This window comes from Harmonia axyridis, chromosome 1, assembly GCF_914767665.1.
Source record: "Harmonia axyridis chromosome 1, icHarAxyr1.1, whole genome shotgun sequence".
Taxonomy (NCBI): domain Eukaryota; kingdom Metazoa; phylum Arthropoda; class Insecta; order Coleoptera; family Coccinellidae; genus Harmonia; species Harmonia axyridis.
The window spans coordinates 72686435-72710912 of record NC_059501.1 but is presented as its reverse complement, the minus strand read 5'-3'; the positions used below and the strand labels follow the sequence as shown (position 1 = coordinate 72710912).

At 34.5% G+C, this 24478-nt stretch overlaps 1 protein-coding gene across 26 annotated transcripts in view; it reads right to left on the bottom strand.

Moving 5' to 3' along the window:
- The window catches only part of LOC123679986 (voltage-dependent calcium channel type A subunit alpha-1), a 312605-nt gene extending 289541 nt beyond the window's left edge, over positions 1-23064 (bottom strand). For 8 of the 26 annotated variants that reach the window (XM_045617641.1, XM_045618083.1, XM_045617804.1 and 5 more), the window contains exons 1-2: positions 22954-23060; positions 19680-19861 (exon numbers count right to left, since the gene is read on the bottom strand). In XM_045617641.1, coding sequence (XP_045473597.1) covers positions 19680-19843 — 164 coding nt within the window. In that variant the 5' untranslated portion in view covers positions 19844-19861; positions 22954-23060. Of the gene's footprint in view, positions 1-19679; positions 19862-22953 lie in introns of all 26 variants that reach the window. The other 18 variants (XM_045618714.1, XM_045618025.1, XM_045618870.1 and 15 more) reach the window with 11 other exon arrangements.
- Positions 23065-24478: the final 1414 nt, after the last annotated feature.

Genomic DNA, 24478 nt, shown 5'->3' with positions numbered 1-24478 from the left:
GAATGTGTTCGTAGAAAAAGTATAGTATACAACTCGAGTAAGACAATTGCGCACTCCTTTTTCTAGTCGTGCGTAATATGCTTCTTACAACTCTTGTTATGTTATATAGGACTATTTATTTGATGAGAGGAATCTATGATTTAATTTAATGTACAACTTTAATACTCACCCTGTATAGAATAAAGTATAAGAAAAACTTGATTGTTTTGTTTTGTTTTGAGTCAGGGAGAAGATTGTTATGATTTTTTAATGTTATTCTTATTTTCTTTTTTATGTGATATTTTAGAATGTTGTTTCAACCACTTAATTTATTATACGTTTAATTTGACAAGAGATCTGCCAGTGCCTAGGGTGCCAGTAGATATTCTGCGTAAGAAACCAGAAAAAACCTCAAACCGGCACTGATTCCACGACAGATCCTAAAAGTTTATCATTGGAAATATGAAACCACGAACTAAAAAAAGGAAATCCAAAGAAATAATTACACCAAGCCCTATCCTACAAATGAACTCCGTTCCTGTCATTGTGCCAGAGATCAAATCCAATGTTCAATGACGGACTTGGAGATTGGAAAATCCGCTGAGTAATTACCAAATGCGTTTTCCTTTTGAATGACCGTCGTTCGTTCGATCTTCACCAGGTTTTTCAATTTTCTCGATCTGCATCGTAGGAAGGCAAAATGATATTTGCGCGGGCTTGATGAAAAAGCAGCTGCTTTTTCAACGAGAGTCAATAATGGAGATAGTTATTGAATTGGTACTGAGAAAATATTCTAGGATTAAAGACCAGCCCAATTGTAATCCAATTTGTTAGAGAAGAAACTCACTTTTTTCATTTGATTTCTCTGCAATATGCCATCCAACGTAGGAAAAAATTTAATATCTTCAAGCATCACAGAAGACACTTCAAGATGTCTACTTCTTCTGGATGTTATAGCAATAGCACTGAACTACCCCACCCGCCGTATTCTCCTGACGTTGCTCTTTTGGACTATCACTTGTTTCGATCAATAGCACCACAAATTTTTCTGTATCTAGTTTATGTTGGGCAACAAAAAATAACTGTATTCATTTTTATTCTGTGAGGAATAATAATTTTCGAATTTTTGTGCTTATGATGTATTTATTTTTTTGAAATACTACTCCTTTCTATGAAAAAAATTTTTAGTAATTATATCAACAAAAAAAATACTCTTCAAGCACTGGGAACACGCTTTTCCACTAGTAACAGGGATTTATATCAATAAAAAAAAAGGTATTTCATTATTTTCTTCTGTGAGAAAACCTTAGTTTGGCCGCAAAAAATGACCTGAGGACGTCAACAACCCCCAACATTTTTGAATAGGGAGGAGATGTTGAATGTGGTTTAATTGAGGAGTTTTTTTTGTTCTTCAAATATCGCAGTTGAAATTTTCAAATATGATGTTAAAAATCTTTCTAACCAAAACACATTCGCCATCTCTTTCCTATTAAAAAAAATTGCGGGTTGCTGCCACCCTAAGATAGTTTTTTCGCATATCAATAAACAACCCCAATAAAAAAGCACCTTCTCCGATGACAATTCGTCATTTTTGATTTCTCTAGCCTTTTTGCTAATCGTTTTTTTTTTCTAAAGTCGTTTCCACTGGGTTCCTTTTTTTCGGACATTCTTACCCTTACCTACAATAAATTCCTGGATTTCTTCGACGCCGATAAACAATGCGCAAGTAATATATCTGATTCACAAGACACGATGGAAGATTACCTATCACACCACAAGATATAAGGGGCGGTAAGGCATGAAAAACTTCGAAAACTAAATGGGATTAAAAACATATGTTCCGCTGAAAACATTTAGCATTTATCAGTTTCGAATGCAGAATCGTAGGAATTTTCCATATGTTGAATGTGTAAACAACTTCCATGTAATTCGAAGTGTTGTTTTTCGTCTTTGTGAAATACATTCCATCCCTCATTCAATTAGGGTAATAGGCAATGCTGCTTATATTGATTGGTTGGGTTACCATGTGTTATTTATTGAACAAGCGTCTCAGTGAAGACGGTTTGGAAATTTTTATTGCAGGGAATGTTGATAAACGCAGCAAAGCGGGACAGCCTCATGTTGTTTTCAAGAATCAAGACTATATTTTTTCAGAAATATGAAAGGGCGGCCACAAACTGGGCTCAATTGCCGCCCCTCGAAAAGAGGCGCCTGAAACAGTCACTTCACTGTTTCACCCCTAACGCCGGCCCTGACTATAGGTTCTCCATCTTTTATAAATCTACCTTTGAGTGCCTTCTGTTCCTAACCTAATTAAACAACCTCCGACAAAACTTGCCTTTTCTCTCCATCAAATTTTCCCTATAAGCATCGACAAAATACTTGAGTTATCATTTCCAAAGATCTATTTTCCACTCCATACGTCAAGTACAGTCAAAGTAATGAATTCCACCCGATAAAGAAACCCCTTCTGAATAAACTGTACTGTCAACGTTGCGAACATTCTACCTCATCTCCGTCGAAGTTTTCCGCTTCGGATACCGAAGTTTTCCATTCCGTCAAGATCGGAAAGTTTCCCGGATGTGGGAAAGCCTTAATGAAAATATATTTCGTTCAATTTTCCCTCTAACGATTAATGCTCCCTGCGAAACGTTTGAAAGTAAAATGTATGTAATTGGAACGACGTCGTCCTGCATTCAAATTCAACGGAAAATCGCAGAGAGAGAGCATGCCTTGTATTGTAGTTCCGGAGTTCTGCATTCTCGAGATAAAGAAACTGCTAAGTTTCCATCTGGGTGGAGAGCGAGCTTGCTTGAGTAGTTTGACGCTGATGAATGATCATAGCGGTCTGGATGTAGAACTTTCGCCTGTGAATCCTTTTTGGCAGTTCTGAAATGCACATGGTCTCTTCGTGGCCATTTAATTTTGTTTAATTTGATCGTTGTGGTATTCCATCTGGAAATTTCATACCAATCTTCAGTATAGAAAAACTTTTCGAACAAATGTTGTATACAGTAAAAGTTCCAGAATATTGATGGCGATAACAAATAGTGGAAAACATTTGGAAACGGGATATTTTGCAAAAAAGATGTGCGATAAATCGAATGTTAATGTAAGGTTTTCTATAAAAAAGGCAGAACAACTGAACATGAAAATTCACAAGCAAAATACCCAATGCATGACCATATCAAAAGAACCGGTACGATGTTAGCTTGTACTAGAAATCAGCGTAATTGAGCAAACTATGTCATTTAAATACTTCGGATGATTTTTTGAAAATTCGATCGAATGAAACAAAAAAACCGCTCCATGGATTGAATTGAAATTTTCTGGGAACTTTGTGGTGATATTGAACTGTAAAACGCACACCCAACATTGTTGTTTTTTTTTGATATTTTCAATTCAGCGCTTGATTATCCAAAAAGCCTCCAAAAGGCCTTTTTTATCAACTTTTCAAATTAATGTAGAGAACGCAGAAATTTTTTTCCGAAAATACCATAGCTACTTCTTGTAGAGAATTCATTCAAGATTTCAAAACATCCCCTAAATTTTCTGTGCAAACATTGATTGGTGAGATATTGATGGTTAAAAACAAAAAGGTCCTTTTCAATTCAAAGTTCGATATTTCAGAGAGAAATGCTCGTATCGAAATTTTAAAAGAAGGATATTGAAGCTGAATAAACAAGTTATCACATCCATATAGTGGTTGAGTTGGAAAATTCCAAGTCTGTAGGCCAAAAATAAAAACTGAAAAAATTTCGCAGAAATTTTAGACACTGTATTCATTAGGATTGAGCGGTACACGTTTCTTGAAAAATTTTGTTATGATGAGATCTTCAAGCTATAAACTTCAAGCTTCAAAAAACTTCTTTTCAAGTTGAGATACGACCATTGTTATCGAAAATACATCCATTTGAAAAACCATTTATTTTGATCCTTTAATTTATTCCACTAGTGTGTATTGTATAAAAGAATCAAAAATAAAATAAAATTGGAACCCAAATTAACTACTATAAATAATAACAAAATGAAAAATATAAAAAAATAGTTCCGTATATCAAGAAATCTTCAAGCACTGTGTGATTAAATTATTAGGCTTTTAGGTTTTGCTAGCTTAACGTTTAGATAGTAGAAGCCGAGATTCTTCTGACAATAAGGAGCAATACATTTTTCAATATGATAATAAATAAGCCTAAAATTATGGCCGAAAATAAATCTTAATTTCAAAAGTGGTTCTCTAGAGCTGAAACTCAAAAAGTTAGATTTCTTAAGCTATCAGAATCTACCAACAGATTTCTGCCTAATAAAAATGTCATGCCAATGCAAAAAAACTACTAAAACAGTCACTGGCGATCATAGGCGAAACGAGGGGGTTATTGGGGGACATAAAGAAGAAATAAAAAACAAACTCTGAGTAAAAATTGAAAAAAAAATAAAGATTCTGCATTTTCAAAGGGGATAAACACCCCCCCCCATAAATGAACTCTAGTTACGCCAAGTTTATACAAATTATGGCTGGATATCTCAAATTCCGTGATTAGTACCTAACTTTGATTAAGATGACTGGACTATTAGTTCATTTTTCCAGAAAGTCATATTATTTTTCGATTAATAACCAAATGTTATTTCTTTTTGTTGCTTTCGACTGTTATCGTCTTCACAACCAAACTAATAGAACTCATCAAATTGGAGTACAAATTATCCATTATTACTTTCTGACCCTATGTTGGAAATTCAAGCAAAATTTAAAATCTCGCATTCTCCATTCTGTAATTTTCATTATTTCCATTACAGCGTAACTTCAACATTAAGCAAAGTGAATATTGAAAGCATCTTTCCATCTAAGCGGATCCCAGAATAAGACGATTCTCCAGAATTCTCTATTCTGCATATACTCCAAATAATTGGATGAGTATCCCCCCTCTATTGAACCGATTTTAGTCTGCAAATAAGGGGATTTAGAAGGATCCATTATTCGAGGGAATGGTAAGAAGAAGAAAAAAAGTGAACAGATCGTCGCTGTCACCGGGCAACTGATGGGATTCGGACTCCCTACTGGCCTTGAGGAATGTATCTCAAAGTGACTGTCTGTTTATTTATCCGAAACTTTTTCGATCTAATTAATTGACCAAGATTCGATCCCGGGCTGCCTTTGTCATGTGACTGGATTCATCCAAGACCAAACAGGATATTTTCCATGAGTTTTCCAACATTAATGACCAGATTCGAGTTTCGAGTTTATCCTACCGTGGAGATTGGAGTGTGAGGAAGTTTTTAGGACGTGGAAAACCTGAGGGAAAGACTGAATGTTGAATGAACCCTCCGTAAAAGTTGGGGGTATATCATGAGGATTTTCCCGAATTTTCAGGTTCGGGAAATTCAACAAATATTTCATCTTGAATAATTTGTGGTTTTCCAGATAGTCAAAGCGCGGAGGGGTTCCTGGAGAAATTCGAGATGTATTTGATGATTCTGGCTCAGTCAATAGTCATTTTCAGTAGCTTGAGAGGGGTCTATACCGTTTCATCGATCAGTTCAAAAATTAGGACGCCTTATTTTTCGCTAGAGATCATGGATTTATATGAGATTTTCACGATTATTCTTTTTAAACAGTTTGTAATTTCGGAAAATCCTCATTAATTTTTCTCGAATGAAAAAAAAAGAATCATAAGAATTTCTTATTGAAAAATAAATATATGCATGATACAGGGTGTTTCATTGGGAAACGGAAATACTTCACAGGTGCATAGGTGGCACCAAAGCGACTCCATTTATTGGGTCTTACTGTCTTCGTAGCCGAGATATAGGGTGTTTTATGAATTTAGCCCGTTTCTTTCTGAGGCCATATCAAACGAACCACCCGGTATATTTTCTTCATATTTGGCAAATATGTTCCTAATTGAGAGCCCAAACGTATCATGCAATAACCACCTTGAAAATCCAGGTCCGGGTTAACAAAAAATTATGAATGGTTTGAATCCTCGTAACAACACCCTGTACATCGGAATTTTAAAAATCTGTTTTAATATTCGGAAACACCACTAAAAACTAAACAGAGACCTGTACTTCAAATTTTCGCGCAGACGGTTTTACTGCACAAATTTTCAACGCAAAAGTGAAGTTTTCAAGAACTTGGATACCTGAAAGTGGATTACTTTGTAATTAATTTTCACATTGGTTTTCCTTCATATAGCTGTATACCATTTCAGTTTTTATTTTTGAGTTACTCTCTCATTCTCTCGTCGTTTCTCATTACTGCACAAACTTTCAAAGAAAACGTGAATTTTTTACCGCCTTGTTCCACCTTTGCACCTGTGAAGTATTTCCGTTTCCCAATGAAACACCCTGTATAACTTTCCGAACAAACATTTATGAATTTCCACATAAACATATTATACAAAAAGCCTTGTCCAAAGCTGGATAAACGGTTGTTCCAAAATTAAAAATAAAGACGTAAAAACGTATTTTCAATTCTTGCATGTGGTAGAAAAGGTCGGTAAATCAGAGAAACGTTTGAGATTTCTTCACTCAATCTAAATAGTGGAAGGATCTCAAAATCTTGCGGTATGAACCCCTCTCAATGGAATGCAGTTTTCATGAGCACGTTCCCCGAACAGGCCACTAGTATATTATTTCATAACGATGTACGTAATTTTCTATTGTTGAGCTGTTCGTTAATTGGCTAAATATGGCCTACAGTTTGGTTCAAACTTCGTTATCAAACTTTTTTTTCTCACATTACAGATATGAGTAAACGTCGTCGTCAAAAAATTTTTTGGAATACCCCCCCAAGAAAAAGAAAGATCTACGCCCTTGCATGTATGAGATACTCTAGGAAAAGGAGTTTGGAAGAACCACAGCGGTTTTTAAACTTTAGTTGCATTAGCGTAGGCGCTGATAAGTGAGTGAGATACCCCAGAAGAGTTGCTGCTTTAATTGAATATATACCTATAATGTAAGGATGAGAGTTTCTATCCAGTCTCATGAAGAAAATACTTGATTTGAATAAAAATATCACCATACCGCTGTTTGCCATGTTATTGTTTTCTTGTAACAGAGGATTATTGCATTACTTCCTTTGAACCTGTATTCTTTCTTCAAGAATAGAGATATAGGTATGAAGAGAAACCTATTTTTCAGGAAATATGGGGCTACCCAGGGCATTCAAAAATTAAGCGTAAAATGCAATATATCAATCTTCATCCTGTTCGTAAAATCGATATCAGGATATGTTGAAGATGAAAGCATCCTGCCAAAAAATTATAGAAATTGTTAAAAAAAATCAATAGATTCTCAAGATTGAATTCAGGCAAAGTCTTTTTCATCCAATTCATTTTAGGTCCAGAGTATTTTGAAATGCTGAACCATATGGGATTATCTACGACCCAAATAGAATACGAAACTTGTAATGGTCTAAAATCCATTCCGCAAAAATATTTCAATGGATGCTAAAAATCGCAATGGTAGTTAGCAACGTCAACTTTTCAGCGTTTATTATTCACTGTTCTCCAACCCACTTAATGATCCTCCTATACATTGTCTACACGTTAGGAATATCCAAATAGCCAGAGGTGCATGTCTGATCGTGCATGTTCACAGACTTGCATCGTTCAGATCTTCTTATCTTGACAGTATATTTGAGTAGAACTTAATGGTGTCGTAAGCGCTCTAAGGCTCACGCGATTTCTCTATTAATGAAGTTTATCGAGCTGGTCGGCTTGTCCCTCTAAGGGCTGTTGCGATAGCTCTACCTAGAAAATGTTTCGTTTTTATCTGGCCATCAATGAATACCGATTTCACTCAGATAGTTTTCTCGTTTTGACGATTATCCTAGAATTTTCCAAATTCACATTCACACATGATGCTCTCTTTAAAAATAAAAAACGCAATAAAGAAGCCATCTGGAATTGAAATTCTGTATTGATTGGTAGTTGAAGAGGCGTTGATTAAGAAAAGTTTTGTATGGAAAATGCGAAGAAGAATCTGGAAGTAAAGTCGAAAGAAACTCACAGAGCAATCGTCATCGCCAAAACTCAAGTTTTTGTTCCTTTGTGTGCTCGTTTTTTTTAAAATAAGGTTTCCAAAATTCGTAGATTTTACGAAGTTTCTTGATTATGAATAGAGATAGAATGATGGCGTTTTCGAAAGACCGTGCTACTTTTTGCTGACATTGTTTCGTAAAAACCACCTGAGGGTAGAAACAACCCCTAGTTTTTCTTTTCAATAGGAAAGAAACGACAGATATGTTTTAATTAAGGAAGCATTTTTAGCTCTCTAAACATCCTAGTTGAAATTTTCAAATTCAGTGATTTTTTGCAGCAATTTAATATTAAACTTTATGAGAAGGTTGTTGCCACCCTCAGATGACTTTTTCGGAGCATTATCATCATAGGAATTCTTTGTCTCTAATACAGAACTTGAAAATTATTTTTGGATTTTTCAAAACCCTTATAGGTTCTTGAGTTTGGGCAGTTCAACCGAGGGTTCAACTGTCTGTTCAACATCACCTTTTGACGGTAAGTTCAATATTACATTATTTCGTGAATAACGAACCAATTTTAAAAATTTTAACTGGGTTTTGTGCAGAACATGAATAACTTTCAAACTGACCAACTCTCGACATCTCTTAATATGTTGGGAAATGATGTCAACTTCATAGGGGGTGTTTTTTTTGGAACAAACTTATGATGGAAATTCGTCCTCCTCAAAACAGAAGTTGACCTGTCTTCGAAAATTCTTCTTTTTTGAGTTCTTGGGTTGGGTCAAATTTTCGTTGGGTAAGGACTGTATATGGTTCTCCAAAAGAGATGATACAATTTTTGATTGTTCTACTGATAATACTGCATTATATTTAGACATAGATTATGTCATTTGTGTTCAGTAGGTCATGTCAATGAATCATGAAAGATTTTTTTCAAAATCATTTCTCATTTGAGAAGACTAAGAGAAATTCATGGACGACTGGTACTCTTGTATTGTATTAAATACATGAGTTCTTCTCAAATTTCTCCCAATACTCACAAAATGAGCACTGATTTTAATGGAACAATTTACCAATTTCTAAACGTTGTTCAAGCCATTGACATTTTCAGCCATCGACTATTTAGATATTTCTCAGAGAATCCAGTAGCATACTCACTTTGCATTGCATTGTGACTGGAGACGAAAAATGGATTCATTACGATAATCCCAAGTGCAAAAACTCATGGGGATATCCCGGCCATGCTTCCACATCGACGGCCAAACCGAATATTCAAGGTTCCAAGGTCATGCTCCGTATTTGGTGTGACCAGCTCGGCGTACTGTATGAGTATGAGTTGTTAAAACCGACTGCAATAATCACAGGCGATCGTTATCGAACGCAATTAATGCGTTTGAGCCGAGCATTGAAATACAAACGGCCGCAATACCACGAGAGACATGATAAAGTGATTTTAAAGGATCACAATGATCGACCCCATGTTGCGAAAGGGTTCAAGACTTGGAAACGTTGAAATGGAAATTTCCTACCCCACCCGCCGTATGCTCCAGACGTTGCTTACTCGGACTTTCACTTGTTTCGATCAATGGCACACGGCCTGGCTGACCAGCACTTCCGGTCTTATGAAGAAGTAAAAAAATGGATCGATTCGTGGATCGCTTCAAAAGATGACCAGTTTTTTCAAACCGGAATTCGTACGCTGCCCGAAGATGGGAGATAGTAATGGCCAGTGATGGACAATACTTTGAATCGTGAATGTATAACCAGTTTTTCACAATAAAGCCTCGAATTTCGGAAAAAACGGCGGAAGCAAATTTGTATGCCTATGTATTTACCGTTTATTGAGACCTTTCTAAATATACAAAGTTTATTAATTATCACCATAAATGACACCGCAACATGTATTTTATTCTTTTTTCGTTTTCACCTGTAGTTGGCTATGGTTAAGCGAAGAATTAAATCATAATTGAAGTCCAATTTATAATTTGGACGAAGAGTTTTGGTGCATTTCAAATTTAAAATGATGAATTATATTTATTCGAAAATTTTTCGATTAATATCACAATTAAAATCAATATTATTCTTATCAGATATCATCAATATCCTTAAAATTGACCCATTTAAGTGGAAATTTCTAAATATCGACTTAATATAATATCAATAACACTACATGTATCATCCTCGGCTTATATCTCCTCTATAATATATCCCATTACGTACGAAATTGAACACTGCTTTTTTTCCCAACAGCAGAATCTACACTCATTGACATTCTCGTAATTTATGATGTGAGGGAGTTCCTCGAGTGAGCGGATGTATAATCTATTAAAACTCGGAAACTGACACGGCTTACAAGATTCTAGTACCTAAATGTCATCCTCATTGGACCGGGTTTATACGTTCGAGCTTTCTGGCCCAATGAACAGATAATGTTTATGTTCAAATTCACGCGGGAGTATAATCTATACTATAGGTTAAGATGAAATTCTCATTAAACTCCATTGGTATCAGTTGGCTTGAAATGGCTGACAATATACATGAAAGGAATAGATATACCGGGTGTTGCTTGTGATATGCCGATATTCTAGGGGTTGATTCCTGGGGCCATTTCAAGAAAAAACTTTATACTATAGTAAGTCGTAAATATGTTAACTTTTGAGGTACATGATGGTAGAACTTCCAAAAAAAAATCGTTTTTTTTATAAATTATCGCCCAATCTCACTGACTTAATCGTTTGTTAAGGTTATGAATAAAATTATCTTCGATCAACTATTGGAATTTCTCCTAACCAATGGAATATTGCCGAAACAACAGCACAGTTTTATTCCTGAGCGTTCAACGATAACTTGCCTACTCAAGTGCTTAAATGATTGGACTAAAGCAATAGATAAAAATTTACCAATCGATGTCGTATATCTTGAATTTGCCAAGACGTTCGATAGATTACCCATCCGCCGATTTCTGTACAAGGTGGAACATTTCGGAGTGCGGGGCGGTTTGCTTGAGTGGATCCACAGTTATTTGAGTGGAAGAAAATTCTTCGTTGGCGCTGGTGAGAAAAGATCTCGAACTAATAAAGTCACTAGCGGAGTTCCCCAGGGATCAGTTCTTGGCCTGCTGCTGTGTCTGGTCTACATATCCGATTTGTCTTCGCTGCTCAAGTCTGAGGTGTCCTTGTTCGCTGACGATGCTAAGCTCTACAACTATGCACATACCAAATATTTTTTGTTCCAGGAGGATTTGACTACTTTGTTCTCTTGGTGCTACGACTGGTTGATTGAGCTCAATTTATCGAAGTGTAGGGTTCTTCACTTGGGAAAAAATAATCCAAGAACAGCTCACTATATTGATGGCATTCCCCTCACCACTACTAGGAGTCAACTAGATTTAGGTGTTGTTGCTACTGAGGACCTCTTATGGTCGGAGCATATTTTATATATTTCTTCTAGGGCCAGAAGAATGCTTGGGTTGATTGAACATACCTTTCGTTTTTGTGATCCCTTTCGTGTGTTCTGAACTCTACAAGACCCATTTCAGACCCATTTTGGAATATGCGGGCCCTGTCTGGTGTCCGAATCTGGTTTGGTAGCGAGAATTATTGGAGTCCATACAAAGACGCGCCACTAGGATACCATATGGAAGGGTGCTACGACATACGAGCAGCGCTCGGCTCTTTTTAATCTTCCCCCTTTTCAGACTAGATCGTGGTGACCTGATCGTTGCCTTTCGAGCTTTGACTCAGAGATTTGGGGTCGACATGGGTGATATGTTTGACCTTGCGACTGCCAGCCAACTTAGAGGGCACAGATTCAAGTTGTCACGGGAAAGATTCAAATGTAAACCACGACAATCTTTCTTCATCAATAGGATTTTCCATAATTGGAACGGTCTTCCTGATGAGGTTGTTGGCGCATCTAGTGTCAACAGACGTAATCTGGACCAACCGGAGCATGAGCCATAAGTGTAAACTCGGATATATAAAGCGTGTGTGAGACCAGTGCTCACATAAACCGCTGAAACGATGTGAGAAACATCTACAATCAAGACAATGGCAAGAACAACAGAAATGACGATTTTAAGATAATATATAATAATAATAATGTTTATTCATTCCGAAATACAAAAAAAAAAGATGCATCAAAGGAGTAACACTCACAGATAATGTGAGTAGTGCGAACATAAAGGAGGAACTGGAGACGCAGGATGTGGTCAGATGAATCAGAGCACACAGGAGGTTCTGGAGAGGACATGTGGAGAGGATGGGCGGAAACGCAGATATCAAATACAAGTAGACCATTGGGACGCCCACCGAAGAGATGGAAAGAAAGCTGGAGCTCGATATCAAATGAGACATAACAATGACAGGAAGAAGGCAGGAAAAAACAGAACACAATCCTATCGAAAAGAGGAAGTAGAAGAAGAAGACCTTTTTTTGGGACTCCGTGGAAGATAAGGTCTATGCCAATTTCCCAAAATCGATTTAAGACCTTAAATATGAAATTCGTGAAGTAATCGAGGACACAGATCAACACAAGTGCGAATTGGTCATAAAAAATTTCATGAAAAGGATATAATGCTGCAGCCATAGCCGCAGCAGGCATTTGGCCGATATCGTTTTCCATACTTTCCTTACAATGAAATAAACATCCATTGATTTCTCCTAAAATAAACTCGATATTTTCAATATCAAAATGAAACCCCTCATCGGAAAACCTTCTATAATAATCTATGAAAAGAGAACAGCACTCAGTACCATAACACGTATAAAACATCCACTTAATAAGCTCCACAACCCACCAAATGAACTACTGAATGAAAAGCTAACATACAGCCAATAAAAGAAAGACTAGTCGATCTGAATAGAAGATTTTCACACAAAATTAAAGACCTAGAAGATGTAGAAAGCATGTTCCACAGGGATCCAGTAACTGCCCTTCCCAGAAAATTTCCAACTCAGAAGGTTATGGATGGATTATCTGAACTATTGTAGAATTACTCATAAATGTAGAATACTTTTTTTGCCTTATGCTAGGCTGAAGGACTTTAGTCGATGGCCAATAAAGAACAGTTATTAATATTTAATATATGAAAACTGCCTTTTTTCTTTGTAACTCCAATTTAGGAACACCCTCTATTGGTAAGTTTCTAGTTAATGAATCCTATTTCACAGGCATCAACTATACCACTCCTACCCTCGATCCGCCAACCTAACCAAAACGAATCCCTGTAGGCAATTCTAGCCCTAATCCTCGAACCGACCATAACAAGAAAACAATTGGAAATCTGAAAACAGGTCGACAGGTTTCCATTTGCCGTTCCGTCAAACCAGCAATTCCCTGAAATAACTAATTAGCGTACTTTCAATCTGCCCCCGTCTCCAGGATTATCGAATGACTCTATGTTATTGGCATTCCTGAAGTTCATTAGGCGTGATCCTGGAATCTGACCCCTCGACTTCCTGGTCCCGTTTTAATCCTGCCGGTCACCCCAAATGATTGGAGCGTTTTGGCTGTGTCGTTATTTACCGTTTTCGAAGTCCGATTGGAATTCATAAACAACCAATGTTGGTCGGGGTGGACCTTCAGATCAGCGGTTCCAAACATTTTTCTCTTGTAACTTACCAAATCATGTAGATGATTTTCATGATAGTTTAATTTGATATTATTATTCATTTACCATTTGATTTCATACGCAAATTATTCGAGTTAAGTATAAAAATTTGACAAAGGCATTAATTTTATGTCAAGAGCGTGCCAATTACACTATTAGAAAGCATATTCATTGGTTCATATAAAAAGTTTTCCAATAAGAGGTTTCATTTTGATATAAAAAAAACGAGAATATTTTGAGAGAAATCATCCATTAATGTTTATTTCATTGTGAAGAAGAAGGTATGCCATTATTGATTAAAAAATAGCCACCTACAGTTGAAGCAGCAGATCTTTTTCAGAAAAGTTTCCATGTATGTCCTCGCTAATTTCACGAATTAAATTTCTAAGGTCAATTGTGGAGCATTGCCATAGACTTCATCTTTCATGTGGTCAAAATAAAAAAGTTTAAAGATGTTGAATCACATGATCACAGTGGCCAATTTTGATAATTAAGAGGGGTTTATACCACGTGATTATCGTAATCGACAAAGTTTACCTGATCCGCACCCCTCTGCCTCTCTGAGATTCCTCCACTTGAAACGTTGTCCATATCAGTATCTTCCAATTCCAGACATAAAAAATAATCAGTCATCGTTTCACCAGAGTCATTTTCGAATAAGTAAGGTCCAATCACACCGCCAACCCAAAGACCACACCAAACAGTGACACGTTGAGGATGGAGAAGCTTTTCAACAATCATTCTTGGATATTCCAAGCTCCAAAATGCAACAATTCTACTCATTAACGTAGCCTTCAAGGTGAAAATGCGCCTCATCACTGAAGATGGTTTCTCGATGAAAATTCCGATCATTTTGATGCATTTCAAGGTGCCAGTCAGCAAAGATACGATCTTGCTGGTGATCGTGGAGTTCTTGTTTTAACTGAACTTTAAAAGCCTTAAGACGACTTTCACCGACTAAGATATTTAAAACTGAAATACTTTCCAAATTGCTCGTTCAATTCGTGAATAGTTACTTATAATACAAGTGCAGATGGCATTGATATTCTTCCACGAGTTCAAAATTCAAAAACGAGCCACGAAGTGGCGAGTTTTGGAATGAACGAGTGGTAGAATGAGCCTTCTGTACGAGTATTATACATTATTTTCTCTAATTCATTGCATTTTCATTGAAATTAATGAAATATTTCCATAAATATAATTTAGTGATTTTTGCATTGAAAAATGTTGGTTGGCAGAACTGATTTCTTTAAGGCAATTTGATGAATTGACAGATAAAGCCGTAGCGGAAAGTTCGGAGTGCCAACATAGAATAATCAAATATAACCATGAAAACTGTGCGTTTCTGACATATTCTCGCACGATTTTGTTCTACAAGATGTGGAAGAATGAACGGAATAACCACAGAATTAGAGAAAAATAATTTTCAATGCCCTATTTTCATATGGGCGTTGTTTTTATGCAAAAAGAATAAGACATCTCAACTTCAATACATTATCAAAGTTATAAATAACTTACCAAAGAAATAAAATGATATGTGTTAGTACTATGCATAAAAACGGATAAAAAGAAGCCAAAAGACATTTTTTGCCGCAAATTGATCAATGAATTCAGAAATAATTTTTAGTTTGAAATATCTCAGTGGCGTACCTTTTTTTTCTAAAAAAAATAGGGTTCATAATTTGTATGTGCGCCAATGATGAACATAAAATTCTTAATTGCTTGTCAATGAAAGCACAATAACTACATCTTGAAACGAATAAAATTTAATTTTAATATCTCGATTGGTTTTAAAGCAATAAATAAATCGTCAGTTTTTAAGAAAAACTTTTACACCTCTTATCTCCGAATATGTAGCTTTTGAAAACAAAAATTATATAGCAAACTGTCATTATATTTTCATGAAGAATCACCCCCTGAAATTTATGGTACTAATTCACTTGTATACTATTTGGTTGATTGATATTGGATTAGTTTAGTATTCTTTTAAAATTAATTCATTAGATTCACTCAAATCACGATATATAGTCCAAAACATGTCGAGGCTTATATGTATAGGAAGACTCATGTCAACTGGAGAACTCCATAATTATCTTCAGCAACTACCACATATCAACATAAAGGGAATGATTTTCGCCAAACTTTTCATACAACATACCTCATTTCCACAACGGATATTTCCAATTTTCCAACTATGTTGCCTATTTGCTGACCACCGCATTTCCTATTCTTGTTTACTGCCTTTTCGACGACATATGGAACTAATTTAGGACTGATATCAAGCAGCGCACATCAAAAGGCCAGTTGCAAACTTTGGTGACTACGGAAATGACCATCGTAGGAACTTCCTGAAAACGACGCTAGCACAAACCTGAATTCACGTATGGCGTATTCAAATGACAAACTTCCATAATATGCAAGCAGAGTCGCTGAATTTCTACGGAAACAGAAAGTGATAGATGTTTTGTTGTCTCGTAGTTGAGGGATATATAATGATAAAATATTTAAAAATGGTCGCCTCAAATTTTCCGTGAAAAAAGTTGATATTATGACATGTGTCAAATATGGCACAACTCGGGTCAAAGGGAACTGAAACATTTTACTTGTTCGAATCAATTCATTAGAAATTGGTTGTAATCCAATCAAATAAAAGACATTGATTCCGAGTGAAAACGTCGAAAACAATTTCTGTCCTTGTTAAGACATAATGTAGGATTGTATTTTTCACAGGAAACTTGTAACTTTGCTTTGCACTCGAGATATTTAAATCTTTGTCGATCTTCGGGCCATTTCGAAAAATGTCCTATTTTATCGCAACGCATTTCTGAGGCAGCTAACTATATGTGAGAAAGGATATTTTTTTTAATCCAATTGTGTCTGCAGTGAGGAACTTGGTAGGCCGCACTTCTTGTAGAATTTCTGTTAGACCAAGTTTGAATTTAACCAGTGGTAAATAGCCACTAAATTTTTGGATGAAAATCTTCTTCTCTTCAATATCCAATTGTTCCAGCACACCATATCAAGGAAGTGGAAAAATATTATCAAGTAAAAGTTGCCGATTTAACAGATAGTTTAATTATCATTTATTGGAAACTGTTCCGAATATGGCAGAGATAAACAAACAACTTACAAGACAGAAAGGAGAAAGGTGAAAGGTATTTCTTTACAGGAATCGAAATGAGAAACAACTACTGTATAACGAATTTTTTTTTCACTAAAATCCTATTTATCCCGATTTTTCTACCACCAAAACTTTGCGAATAATACGTCTTAGCAGAGGTGTAAGCCGGCGGGCACACTAGAATTGACCTAACCGTCAAAATATGCTATTCTATGCTGCTATAGCAGCAAAAGTTTCTGAACGGTGACAGCAATTCATTCAAATTCAGCCTAAAAATGACGAATGGAGCGGGGCTTAAGCATAGATTTTGAATGAAAAGGCTATATCCTTTAATATTTAAATACTGGCCAATCGTTGTAAGAACGTAATAGGATATACAGATCATATTTTTTTTATTTACAGTAAAGTATTGCAGTTTTATAATGAAAAGAATCTTTTGGATTTCACGTTCATTTACTCCAGTTAAAAGGATACGAATTCCAATAAATAACAAATTGAAGGATTCTAGTAAATAATACATTCACATCACAAGCAGCTGAATTGAATTAAATTAAACTCTCACTGAAAATTGGAATTGCTGGTATTTAAAAATGCGCGCTTTGCAAGTTGCCAACAAGTGATTCACCTACTAGGTATTCTTTTTTTTTAGGAAGCTTCAACACAGATTACAAGTACATTTCTATACCGTGATTTCAAATAAACCTCAAACGGACAATGTAAACAAAAATTAGCCATTTTTTGGCTAAAAATCGGCTGGCAATCAAAAATGAGACCACGCGTATCGCCACTGTGTTTTATCAAGTCACTGTACTGAACACCTAGACTCTAGAGGAGTGTGTCGAACAGGGCATAGAATGCGTTTGCGCTTTTGACTCAATTCATCTGTTCAATGTAGAAAAGGACATGTTCCGAATTTGGCACAGTACACAGTGATCCAGTTTAAATCTTCAAATTTTGTGCTCAAGATTCTATAGTTGAAATTTTTCCAATTACTTATGATACTTCCTGTATATCTCTTTTGCTTCTTCTATTTGGATGCGGTCAAAAAAATAGTGTCCTCATCTCACTCCCGTCAGCGTTGTTTGAGCAAACGCATGCAGAAAGTATTACTTTTCGCACTTGATAGAACATCTACTAAGTTGTTATTTTTTCACAGTCTCAGTAGATATGGCAACGTAATATTTGAAACCATTCAACATAAAATTCAAATATCAAATTCGATACTCTAAATTACATAATATTTGACTCTGTATTACAAGCTATTGAGTTGAAACAGATGAAATTCCATAAAAGTGCGTATCTGCCGCGACTTTGATCTTCATCTTAAATTGAGACTCGTAAGACTGACTACATCAAATTGATGTTTCGCTACGTTGTGGAATGTTAAACCCTCAAAGTAAAAGACATTCAAAGGTTGGGCGCATTCGAAATATTTATTCAATTAAGTGTTCAGGAAAACCTGTACTTTCAAAGAAAAGTACGAAGATGTTCACAGACGTATCAATAAATAATGTGTAAAATTCTACATCATGGAGAAGGAAAAGATCTTCATCTTCCGGTTAATTATCTATCGAGAATCCTAATAGTATCAGGAAAAAATGATTTGAAAATTCTTTTCCCAAGAAGAAAAATTTTCGGTAAAAATTTGAATTCAATCAAATATTCAGGAATACATTTTGGGAATGTTGTTTTTTATCAATTTCTAAGTATACAAAAAATACTCACCTTTGCCATTTCTTATCTGAAAAACATCAAACACAACTTGCAGAAGTCTCCATAACAAAATCGAATTTCAATTACACAGGGTGTCAAAATTAAGTCTCAAGATTTCAGGGGTTTATTTTTCAGGTCAATATAACACTTTTTGACCTCAAACTTGTAAGTATCCCCAAACGTTTCTACAATTTCATGATTTTCAATTTAATTTTCTTCATAGTTCTCTCAGATTTTAAAATTATAATATTAATATCAAATATCAAATACCATCAACCTGTATGCCGAATGACTTTAAGAATCGGGGGAGATATTATTTTTCGAGCCACAAACATGTTTATGGTGAATTTTAAAAAGCAAAACTAATTTTTTGTTTTGTTATACATTTTTTGTAATACCTCCAATTGGAACAAACCTAAATGTTAAAATGAAAATAGTAGTCAAAGGACAATTATTTCGTTAGAAAATTCAATTAAATCTAGCAAATTTCAAAATTTGATTGTAATTTTTTCTATATAACGTAAAAATTGTAGGAAACGAACATTTTAACAAAATGAAAAAAGATTTAATTTTAATTCACCAGCCGCATCACAAAAAAATTAGGTGACAAAAATATATTTGACCCTGAAAAAATAATACCCAGTAGATTCTCACTATCACTTGGCATACGATATGATGTAAAACAAAATCTATATTTGAAATTTGATCTTAATACTCCAAACATTGAGGCCTAGAGAAAATGAAAATGTAGATCGGTAACGGAGTATTAGCGAACAAATTGTTAAGAATCGATATGAATTGTGTATTAGTTTCAATTTTCAGTACATTGTTTATATAATTAATTTTTATCAAATGATTTCCATTAAAGAAAAAATTTCCGCAATATAAACAGACATGGGTTATTCTGATCAGAAAAATGTATCTCTGAAATCTTGATACTTAATTTCGAAACAACTTCCCTTATAGTTATATCATTCGTAATAATATTGAAAAATAATAAAATTCGATAAAAAAAACAATTGTTCTACAATGAAATTTCGAATACGAATACAAGGATACAAAAATTCAATTTTGCTATGGGGATCAGTCTCAGCAACATCATTTCAGCAAAGAAGTATTCTACAGAATAGCTCAAAAAAATAGAAACAAATCGAAATAACCTCGTAATGAGAAGATTTTTTATCAATGTCAGTTTTGTAAGATAAATTTTTTCAGATTTGTTTTTGAGCTACCCTGCACATGCTACAATAGTAAAGAAGAAGAAAAACATATACCGTCTGGTATCAGACGCGAGAAGAACACATATATCCAAGTCTTGGTTGCATGGGAAGTGAAGAAATACACACAAAAAACAACCAGTTCGCTTACTTTCTGCTACCAGCTCGTTATGCACTAGTGTCAAAAAGAATTTGCTGAGGAGTTGATCTGGCCCGCACATAGCAGTACATCACTAATACTGGAAATTAGAACGCACGATTGAATTTAAAACTGTGAGGGATTAAATGCTCTATAATAAAATTCATGTTTTTGAACCTAACCTGACCAAGTAGTATATTATGGCATTTTAGAATGGAGATGCTCAAATAAAAAAAAAATATTCATTTTAGGGAGGATATTTAAATTGAGTTAATTTGTGGTTCTACTATAGATTGATAAAATCACTGAGTCGACCTGTAGACCAAAGTTTCATGAAACCCATTAACCAAATATTTTCCAATATTTTAATTGGATATAACTAGTAATTATTATGTAAATTGATAGTAATGTCGAAATCGAAATCAGAATTCTTTTTCAATTTTCGATATTTCAGTTTTAATCGTATTTCTTTTTAAAATTCAAATTCTCGATATATCAACTAGTAGTCAGTTACTTCATCAAAAATAGTATTCTTCAACTTTCAATAAAGATGTTGAATAACTTATGTTAGTTCAAATCGACTTGGTGAAACTTTTTAGAATTTTCACCCCCATTCTAAGAGTAGCATGTGTGAATAGAAGATAAATTCAACTTTCCGCATTTCATTCATGAGGAGAATTCGAACGTTATAAATTTTCAGGTGTCGCTTTTCTATTATCATAGTGACCGCATAACGTGAAAAGTTAAGAAACTCCTAAAATTCAGAAAGAAATCTTGAGGTTTCCTCACATCACCAACTCGGTAGGAAGTAATTTAGAAGCTTCCAAGAATTTTAAACTTATAGATTTTTAATGGTAAATTTTCCTACCTATCCTAAATTGTATATATTTTCTACTTTAACTTATGAATTATTTCATTCATTTTTTCGAGTCATTTTTCAAATTTAATAGTCATCTATTCTCCTCTATATGCAGCGAAGATTCTATGATATGAAACTTTTTTAATACTATTTCACATTGAAATATTTTCCAAAGAATTATTTCGAGAGAATATCTAGTTTTGACAATTTTTAAATTTAATATAAATAAGAATTATTTTGACCTACATTACAGAAATTGATGGCAAAAAATGATATTCTCTACTTTGAAATAAATATAGAAATGATGATGAACTTTGAATTCCTCAATTTTCAATGCAAATATAAATGTTTTCGCAACATTGTGTTCATCAGAACTTCATTTTCTCTGATATTGAATGCAATATAGTATTCTGTCAGAAAAAATCCGGGAATTTGTCTCATAACAGAAAATGTGTAGTATTCGTTCAAGAAAGGACAAATTGTCTGAACACATTCAATATTGAGTTTGCTTTTACAATACAAAATTCGAAAAATTCTTTATCAATATTCTTCAATATTGATCGAAAATAAAATAATATGTACAATAATAATACAACATTGTTTTGTTGCTCATCTTGATTTCTTCGGGTGAGTTTGGTCACTATACCTATACTAAGTATAAGTATGAATTTCACGAGGAATTTCCATCAGAAGAGACCAAAGTAATCAAACAAACAATGATTTCAGCATTGGAAAAATCACAAGACCCATTTGAAATAAATAAATAAATAAATAAATAGGAGCACTGCAAACAGACTAAATTACAAATGACTTTCGAATACGGCATGAATTTAGATGAGAAATTTTCCAACTGAACAACAAAATTAATTTCAACAATTCCTCTGAGACGGCTTTTCAATTTTTCCATTTTTCTACTTTCTTGAATCAATCAACATAAGGTCTCGAAAAGGTTACCTATTTCAAACAAGAAGAAAACAGCATGTAGGCAGGTACATATTGGAACTTGGTACCGAAATATCCTGATTGTCAGAAGATTATCTACATGGGATATGTGATTTTCCATTCGATTTTTGGGAAATTCAAATTTTTGTTACAATTTTTCAGATGGGACACTTGTTTTTCCATTCGATTCTTGAAAATTTCATATGTTCATTTCAAAAAATTTGCAGAGGAATAATAATAAATTTAATTATCGATGATACTGATAATTTGCTGGTTTATTGTTGAAATGTCGACATTTTTTAATAATAGGCTAATGATATTCAATTAATTGTCTCCTGGTGCAATATTCCTGTTCGAACAGAAAAAAAAGTTAACTTGTACCTGACTCTTTTTTTTTAAGTATTAAATTTTGATGATCAATTTTAGCATTATTTTCTCATAAAAATATTTCCCATCAAGTAGAAATCACATATAGTACAATTTCTTGAGAATTTTTCATTTTTAAATAAAAATTAATTGAAATTTCACGGATAAAAAAAAATATAAGAATTCCAGATTTCTGTGTGATGATCAATTGATTCGAAAAATTAGAATGGGAATTTCTTGTCGTAGACATTTTCAAATCTCTTATAAATTTCATTCACACATTGTTGACAGGAAAAAATATTTCAAAAAAATTAAATCTTAAAAAAGTTGACAAATATCCAACCAGTACTAATTTTTGAAAAATAAAATTTTTTGTTTCAATTTTCTACATGAAACACTTGTTTTTTTATTCGATTTTTGAAAATTTTATTAGTTTATTACAAGGAATTTTCAGAGGAATAATCTAAAATTACATTGTCGATACCTACTGATAGTTTTCTGAATGATGTTTGAATTCCGACTTTTTTGAATAATAGACTAATGATATTTAATTTATTGTCTCCTTGTGCAATATTCCTGTTTGAACAGAAAAAAAATGTTAACTTGTACCTGACTCTTTTTTTTAACGTATTAAATTTCGATGATGAATTTTAGCATTATATTCTCATAAAAATATTTCCCATCAAGTGAAAATCACGAAATACAATTTCTTGAGAATTATTCATTTTAAAATTAAAATTAAAATTAAATTGAAATTTCACGAATAAAAATAGTATAAAAGTTCCAGAATATTGTATGATGATATCTAGATTTAAAAAATTAGATTAAAAATTACTAGTTTCAAAATTCATATGAATTCAATTCAACCATTGCTGACAGAAAAAAAATGATTAAAAAATTTCGCAAAATCTAACCCGTACTCCATTCGAAATTAACTTTCGAAAAATCCTCAAAATTTTCAAATTTTATGGATCACCCTGTATATCATTCCCCCCAAAATTAAAAAACAACAAATAATCCCTCACTTGAGAACGGTTTTTTTACAACTAGTTCTTCTATGGAAAGAAACGCACTAGGAAAAAACGCACTACGCACAAAAATTCGCTAAAAATCACGTGACCGCTTCTCCCGATATGCCTGCTTGTCGAGGCATGTTCCCGATACACGGCCTCCAGCCGACTAACGAACCCGGAGGACTCTCTGCCGGAGCGCAAAGCGCAGTCACACTCGTCTCATTTTCCGGGGAACTCGAACCGCGGGAAATCCACCGCGGAAATTGGCTGAGTCCGGGCCTGGATTCGTTCCGAAAGAAGATTAAGCTTTAATCTATAAGACAAGTAGTCTTTCCGAATCGGAAAACATTGTGCGCTATGGTTTATTATTTTCCTTTTTATCCTAGATTATTACCAATGATTTAAAGAAATTGTAAATTTGATGCTGGGAGGCTCATGAACGAATTAGGTGTACCACAGGCCAGCATCTTTGGAGTGTTATTGTTTTTAATAATGAGTAATGGTATGTATGAAATAAAAATAGCAGATTCTACCAAAGCAATAGAGGAACTATTGAATGAATTTAACAAAGTATGTTATGCTATAAGAGTAATGAAAAAACATATTGACAATGAAAACAGGTGTTTTTTTTCGAGGTATATAACTTAAAGTTGGCATTACTGTTCAAGATGGCGACCAATTTAACAGCTGTCAAGTGATTTATTCTCAGTTTGGTTTGGCAATTCATCATGAATAGACCCACGTCTAAACAACGCTTGCAAATAGTGCAATTTTATTTCGAAAATAATGGATCTGTGCGGAATACGTATCGCGCACTACGTCAATTTTATTTTGTTTAGCGATGAAGCGCACTTCAGGTTGAATGGCTACGTCAACAAACAAAACTGCCGCATTTGGATTGAAGCTAATCCTCAAGTGTATGTCGAAACACCGTTACATCCAGAAAAACTGACTGTTTGGTGCGCTTTATGGGCTGGTGGAATCATTGGTCCGTACTTCTTCAAAAACGATGATGGCCAGAACGTTACAGTCAATGATGATCGGTATAGAGCCATGATTACTAACTTTTTCATTCCTGAATTGAACAACCATGATGTCCAGGAGCTGTGGTTCCAACAAGACGGCGCAACATGTCACACAGCTCGTGCCACAATCGATTTATTCAAAGACACGTTTGGTGGCCGCCTAATTTCTCGTTTTGGACCTGTGAATTGGCCTCCAAGATCTTGTGATTTAACACCGCTAGACTACTTTCTGTGGGGCTATGTAAAGTCATTGGTCTATGCGGATAAGCCACAAACCCTTGACTATTTGGAAGACAACATTCGCCGTATTATTGTCGATATACGGCCATAAATGTTGGAAAAAGTCATCGAAAATTGGACGTACAGATTGGACTACATCCGAGTCAGCCCTGGCGGTCATATGCCAGAAATCAGATTTAAAATGTAATGCCACAAGATTATCTTGCGGATAAATAAAATTCATGTTAATTGAATAATCCATCGTTGTTTTATTGCAATTTAAAGTTCTATAG